General features: G+C 44.6%; 1 protein-coding gene across 4 annotated transcripts; it reads left to right on the forward strand.

The window, feature by feature from the left end:
- The first annotated feature begins 2,990 nt into the window (after nt 1-2,990).
- Nucleotides 2,991-6,583, forward strand: LOC143826120 (zymogen granule membrane protein 16-like). 4 transcript variants are annotated; one of them, XM_077314760.1, is made up of 5 exons: nt 2,991-3,087; nt 3,829-3,884; nt 4,662-4,800; nt 5,874-6,210; nt 6,458-6,583. In XM_077314760.1, exons 2-4 carry the CDS (start codon nt 3,830-3,832, stop codon nt 6,193-6,195), a joined length of 516 nt encoding a protein of 171 aa, XP_077170875.1. In that variant the 5' UTR covers nt 2,991-3,087; nt 3,829; the 3' UTR covers nt 6,196-6,210; nt 6,458-6,583. The 4 variants fall into 4 exon arrangements, with proteins under 4 accessions (XP_077170875.1, XP_077170874.1, XP_077170872.1 ...); XM_077314759.1 differs by having other exon boundaries at nt 6,461-6,583; XM_077314757.1 differs by having other exon boundaries at nt 5,874-6,191.
- The last annotated feature ends 611 nt before the right edge of the window (nt 6,584-7,194 follow it).

The following is a 7,194-nucleotide window of genomic DNA, read 5'->3' on the forward strand; positions in this document are numbered from 1 at the left end:
CTTCTACTCCAGGTTTCTCTTTCTTCTTTGTCTTCCTCTTCCCTGGTTTCCTCCTCCTCCTTCTCATCCTCCACAGTTTCCTTCATCTTCATTGTTCTCTTCTTCCTTCCCGGTTTCCTTCTTCATCATATTCTTCCTCCCCAATTTCCTTTTTCTTTGTCACTTTCATCATCATCATCTTCTTCCCCAGTTTTCTTCTTTTTCTTTGTGTTCTTCCTCAGTTTTCTCTTCCCCTGTGTTCTCTTTCTCCTTCGTCTCCATCATCTTCATCTTCTTCCTCCTCCTTCTTAATCATCTTCTTCCGTCTACAAACTGGCTGATACTGCAAACTGGCTGAAGAAATTACCGTATCTGGATCTCTGATGGAAGAACAAGCTAATGGGGAGTCTTATGTAAACCCGCTATGGGGTCCCGTAACAGAATAAAGGGGATGCAAATAAATAAATATATAAACAAAGAACCATAAGCCTGTGTTTTCAAGTTTATTTTACAGATATATTTGTGGCAGAGAGCCATGATTGGCCACAATTCCCTACGCAGTCAGGGTTGGTAACTGTATATTTACCAACACAATAAGGAAAAAACTTTCTGAAACTGGACAATTTCAGATGCAATAAACAAACTTGCTTGCTGTCTTGTTGAAGGCACACATTACAATAGTTTCTGCCAAACAGCTTTCATCTGCTGTGGACTGAGCAAAAAAATATTGTACTAGTAACAAAAGGCTTATAGGTAACAATTGTAATGCAAGCATGTTATCTTACAAAATATAAAGTGCTCACCATGGTAAAGAAGACTTAGTAAGAATCATTTGTTGTAAACTTGTTAACTTGGAACCCACTTTTATGTTTATTGATATTATTGTTATCACAATTCAATGTATAACTACATGTTTCATGTAAACCACCCTGAACCTCATGGGAGAGCAGTATAGATATATGATTGATTGATTTTAATTAATTGATTAATGTACTATTTAGCACTAAATTAATTACCACTACAATTAATTAATGCAGTGCTAAGGAGTATATTATATTCTCTTTAAAAATTATACAAACGTCCCTTCATGCAATAAAACTAAAACATTAAACTAACAATAAATTCTAACACTTACCATTAGTTGTAAGTAAATTAACTTTTAAAGGTACTCAGATTCTAAGAGTTTTAGGGTGGAACTTAAGGTGGAATGAGCTCCCGGAAGAGCTAAGGGCCCTGTTGGAGCTATCACAGTTCCACAGAGCCTGCAAGATGGAGCTCTTCCACCAGGCGTTTGGTTGAGGCCGGGACATGGAAGATCTGCTGGGTCCCTCCTCTAAACATCCCTCTTGAACACCCCTCCCCATGACATGAGACTGATGGTCTATTGAGCATGACAGGAGGGTAGAAGGGAGGGTGGGTATTGTGGGTGGTTTTTATACTATGATGTAAGAGAGAGAGAGAGAGAGAGAGAGAGAGGAGTTCGCTTATCTAAAATTAAGAAATAGACAGCAAGCAAGTTTGTTTATTGCACCTAAAATTATCCTGTTTCAGACGTAATTTTTCTCAATTGTGATGGTAATTCTCCACGGTGTTTCCCACATTGTCGTCGTGACAAATATCTATTTAGGCCAACTAACGTGCTTGATTCTTCCTCTCATTCATTTCTCCCTCACACAAAGATAGGTGGCACTCAAAACCCCACCGACAATTACACACTGGCAAACGGAGACGGTGCAGGGCAGAACATGGGGTCCTCCTTCCACAACAGGATCTCTCTGAAGCAGGGTTTCACCTGGGCTGCGTAGCCCCACCTGGGTATTTGTGTAACACCAGATGGCCGGACTAGGCTGAGCATGACTAAGTCTGGCGCCCGGCTCTTGGGTGAGGCGTGTTTTGATTGTGGGTGAAGACATTTCTGCTCACCAGATGCCTTGAGCAATTGCAGGATGGCCCAAGGATTGCTGATTGCCCTTCTCTCTTGGCACGCAACTTCCTTGATCCTTCACAGCCCGGCTATGGCCTCTCTCAACATGGAGGCCAGGCTGTCTCAAACCCACTTGACCAAAGACAGTTGGCCAGAGTTCAATAGCTGAAGAAGGATGTGAGAGAGACGTGGAACACTAATCAAAATGTAATAACATCAGCAAGGAATAACGCCATAGAATCTACCCTCCAAATTGGCCAATTTCTGCATGAAAACTGTTCTTGGTCGTCTGGAAATTAATTGTAATAGTGGGAGATCTCCGGAAGGTTGACAATTGTTTTCACATGTCATAATAATGACCCTCCGTTTAGCTTGTGCGGGGAAAAGTGACCTGTTTTTTAAATATTATTTTGGTTTGCTTTATGGACTGAAAGGGGACATTCATGAGAAACCCCAGAAAAAAAAAATTCTATACAATCATGAACAACGGATCTTCACGCCATGGATCAGTTTCGGTTTAATTTCTGTGAAAGAACCCTTGCATCATTTTATGGTTGGGGGTCACCACAACATGAGGAACTGGATTAAAGGGTCACGGCATTAGGAAGATTGAGAACCACTGGTCAAGGAAAACAGTTCTGGGCCAGCTACCCCTCTATGTCAATTTTCTTTGCGAAGAAGGTTTTATTTCATATAGGGACATATAACTCCCTCGCTGCTGTTTGAAGCAGAACCATCTAACTCCTTTACCACCTCCTGCGGCCTAGATAGACCCAGCCTGTGTGGAGGGAATGGGCTTCGTTTCAAATAAAAGCACTTATGGCTTGGGTGAGAATCTCCTGCTTTAGCCTTTCATAGAACTGTCTGGTGTACGGCCAGGTGAGAATCCTCCATTCCATTTCCTTTCTGACTTAGTTCTGGGACTCCCCGTAGCCAACGTGGACCCAGCAGCGACAGGTGGCTGCTACGGGTCACAAGGGGAGGGCCGGTTTACCTGGCCGACGCCCAGGATGATGCCAATTAAAGGGTTTTATAACAGATTGATGGTGTTTGCCCAGCAGGCAGGTTCCCAAGATAAGGCAACACCGTTATCTTCCCTCTCGGACGGTATAAAATTCAGGGTTTCCCTTCGATGGATTTCGCAGATCACCGGCAGTGACTTCCAGGGCTGCAGAAGAGGCAACGTAAGTAATGGATCTTTTGCAAGAAAAGAGCTATGGGACAAAGAGTTCTTTATCCTACAAATTGGAGGGGGGGGTGTGACCTCCATCCCAAGTAGAGTGGTTGTTTTGTGAGCCCCTATGGAACGTTGGGAGTTGACTTTTGGGGGCAGCTGTCTTCTAGGCGGGGGGGTTCTTTGTGACCTGACAACTGTTATTTAAAGATTCCCAATTTCTGGCTTAGAAAATCCGCAAAAATCCCCCTAAAGGGCCAATGCTCTGAACTCTACCCACCTGACTTCAACACTCACTACAAATCTCTCCTGGCTGACAGTGGATTTTTCAAGATAATTATCACTCTTATTTATGTAGGAACTTTTTATGTCATCGAGGTGACTTGCAGTCTGAAAGGATTAGAGTGATCGTGGAAGCTAGAGGATAACGAAGATATCGCTGTTTAGGGCAGGGATTCCCAACCAGGGCTTCTTGGCCTTTTATGTCCTATCTTAATGGACTCAGCCACACTTCCGGCCCAGTTCCAGGGGTTTCTAAAAGTCTGAAAAATATTTCCGGGGTTCCTCCATGGTTGGAAAATGCTGATTTAGACTCCATGCGTGTGTAAACTTTACTGTGAGGCTGGGTGCCATCACCTGGGTCTGGCCCTTCTTAGTATTAACAGATATTTTATCAGTTTAACTCTTTAACCTAAGCCTCTGGCAGCATTCAAACTGATTGTCCTCCCTTCAAAACTCTCTCTTTTTTTAGGATGTTCTGCTTCACCCTCCTCGCTTTACTCTGTTGTGGCGTCTTCATAAATGCAGGTAAAAACCAGCTGTGATACAGCTACTGGTTCATAAGACCATTCTAACCTGGGGTTTCTTGAATGCCTTGGAAGGGTTTCCCGAATGGGTGGAAGTTAATTAATTTTTAATATATATTTTATATTTGTCAAACATTTATCAATTGGTATATGGCAGGGATAGTCAAACTGCGGCCCTCCAGATTCCATGGACTACAATTCCCATGGGCCCCTGCCAGCAAATGCTGGCAGGGGCTCATGGGAATTGTAGTCCATGGACATCTGGAGGGCCGCAGTTTGACTACCTCTGGAATATGGTCATGTCGTCCTTTCCCCCCTCCCAAAACAACCAATGATGGGCCTGGAGGGGGGAGGGGAAGTCACCAACCCTATTCTGCATGATCATACTGCTTCTGAGGTTTGCTGAATCCTGAAGAATGTTTCAGGGGTATCTAAAAAAAAAAGAAAGAGAAAGGCTGTTCTAGGGTCTTATATGAAAGTTGATCTGAAGATATTTCTCCAATTCGTAATGTTTGCCTGGAGGTCAAAAATTGATTTAATTTGCACCAACAGTCAGGAAAGAGAGTACTGGGGAATTCTTATGGGTTTTTCCTTTCCAGTCTCTTTCTGGACACGTGACAACACCTGACTAGGATCTCCTTTAAGATCTTTTGACTGTCTCACCATAGTTCTGTCTTCATGTTTCCTCTCCTTCATCATGACTAGGGCTTGTGAATGGAGACTAGAACAGTCACAGTATACTTCTTTAACCTTTATTTCCTTCTGTGTTTTATTTCAGCCAACATTCAGGCGCGGTCGTCTTCGTATTCTGGAGAATATGGTGGGGGTGGAGGAAAGCGATTCTCACACTCTGGAAATCAGCTGGATGGGCCCATAACAGCACTTAGGATTCGAGTGAATCGCTGGTATATTGTGGGGTAAGTGAATCACTTAATGCATTCAAGAAAAAAAAACAAACACCCATGCTTCTCTTGGTTGCGAATTCTAGACATCTGCCTTGCGTATACATAAGACAAGGTACACTGAGTATAGTTACCTTGCTCTTAGCTTAGGCCTTTTTAAGCCTAGCCCATTGCACAAGCAGCCAGCCTAAGGTTAATGTGACTGTCTGTGAGCTCTTCCACCAACTATGGTTAGCCAAGGTCCATCATCCCGGGATCTGAAGTTGGTTTATGAACCAGTGAGTATTAATTATGGTTTCACATGATAGACATGCACAGCTTAAATTTCAGTTCGCTCCCTGACTGCTCCTTCCCAGGCTCCAGAGAGAAGGAAATGAAACCAGCATTTGTGAAGGCCAACCAGGGTTTGAATGATTGTCTGTGAGCTGAATTAAAAGGTGCCATATAGAGGATGGAGCAGAGTTGTTCTATCTTGCCCTGAAGGGATGGATCAAATCCAATGGGATGAAATTAATTCAAAAGACATTCCATCTAAACATCTGGAAGAAGTTACTGACAGTTAGAGTGGTTCCTCAGTGGAACAGGCTTCCTCGGGAGGTGGCGGGTTCTCCATCTTTGGAGATTTTTAAGCAGAGGCTGGATAGCCATCTGACAAAGAGGCTGATTCTGGGAAGGCTCAAGGGGGTGGCAGGTGACAGTGGATGAGCGAGAGGGTTGTGAGTGTCCTGCATAGTGCAGGGGGTTGGACTAGATGACCCATAAGGTCCCTTCCAACTCTAGGATTCTAGGATTTTGCAAACTAGTCATATTTAAAATAAACCCTGGTGTCACAAGCACTGAAAAACACTATGTGCTCAGAACTGGAAGTATAGAGAGGAAAGGCGTGGATTGTGTGCAACAAATTGTGTAACTGCTAAACACATATGCGGGGGGGGGGGGGGAACCCAAATTCATTACCTGGTGATCACTAGGACTGAGGATTTAAAGAGGTTTCCTTCCACCACAGAGTTTTCAGCCCATGGAATCCAAGGAGTGTACTTAGACCTGTTCTGGCACCAAAAGCTGACTGAGATCTTCTTTCTTCCCAGCATCCAGGTCCGGTATGGGAAGGAGTGGAGCGACTATAAAGGCGGCTCTTCAGGTGACCTGGAAGAAATATTTCTGCACCCGGGAGAGTCCATCATCCAAGTCACCGGGAAGTACAAGACCTACCTCCGCAAAGTCGTGTTTATCACTGACAAAGGGCGCTACTTTCCCTTTGGGAAGGACACAGGGGTCAGCTTCAACGGCGCGCCGCTCTACCCAGGCACTGTCCTGCGTTACATCAGTGGCAGCTCCGGTTCTGTCATCGATGCTATCGGCTTCCACTGGGACAAGTACCCGAGCCACTGCCCCGGCTGTGGAAAGTGAGAAAACAGAACAGAGGCAAGCAGACTGATCTATGGGGCGCTTTATGGCCTGTCCTTTCACCTCTTTCTTTGGGACTAATCTCCCCCCTCATTCTTGGGCTAGATGGGTCTTTCAGTCATCCCAGGATCCAAACATTCAGCTATTTCCAGCCTTTCTCCAACCTTCCATGCAGGCTTCTCTCCCTTTTCTCCTCTGCCAACTCCATGCGCAAAACTTCTCCATCGCTCTCTTCCAACACATTTTCTGTCTCTCATTTGTTAAGCAGATCAACCAGCCGACCAACCACCTCCCACATCTGCGCCCAGTGACTTCACGGCTTCTAATCCAGTCAAAATGATGACCTGACCGGGGATGAGTATCAGACAATAAAAAAACCCATCATTTGAAACACGTTTCCGAGTATCTTTTTATACATTGGTGACTTAACATGGAGGAAACCTGGTTGTATTTAATTTCAGAACGGGCATGACTGAATTTGCACAGTAGTTTAGACGAATGTTAAGAGCTATTCCGAAGGTAAACCATGAAAACACCTTTAAAGCCCTTGTGAGATAAAAAAAATCAGCAGCAGAAAGATAATTAGCACAAAGAGAATCTAGATTGGGGGGGGGGGGAGGCGTGGATCTCCAGATGTCCACAGACTACAATTCCCCTGAGCCGCGTGCAAAAGTGAAGATTTAGGATTCATCAGGAAGTTTAACGCAATCTCTGCTCCCAACTTCCTCCCCGCCTGAATCAGGACCTTGGCTGAAGGACCACTGCCAGGCAGGGAGTGGCACGCACTAGAGATTGAGAACCCATTGGGAAAACAAGGAACTCTCCCCAAGAGACATCCAGCTCTGATGGGCAGAGAATTTCCCAAAATTACAAATGACTTCCAGACTGCAAAAAATCCATTCCCCTGCAAAAAATGGTTGCTTTAGACTAGAGGGCAAATTTTATGGCATTATAACCCACTGAGGTCCTTCCCTTCTTCTCCCCTCCCCTGGCTCCGCCCCC

The sequence above is a fragment of the Paroedura picta genome, chromosome 16, assembly GCF_049243985.1.
Source record: "Paroedura picta isolate Pp20150507F chromosome 16, Ppicta_v3.0, whole genome shotgun sequence".
NCBI lineage: Eukaryota > Metazoa > Chordata > Lepidosauria > Squamata > Gekkonidae > Paroedura > Paroedura picta.

Coding starts and splice junctions, on each gene's coding strand:
- LOC143826120 (XM_077314757.1), top strand. CDS start 3,830: ATGTTCTGCTTCACCCTCCTCGCTTTACTCTGTTGTGGCGTCTTCATA. Junction 3,885..4,661: donor TGGCGTCTTCATAAATGCAG/GTAAAAACCAGC, acceptor GTTTTATTTCAG/CCAACATTCAGGCGCGGTCG. Junction 4,801..5,873: donor AATCGCTGGTATATTGTGGG/GTAAGTGAATCA, acceptor CTTTCTTCCCAG/CATCCAGGTCCGGTATGGGA.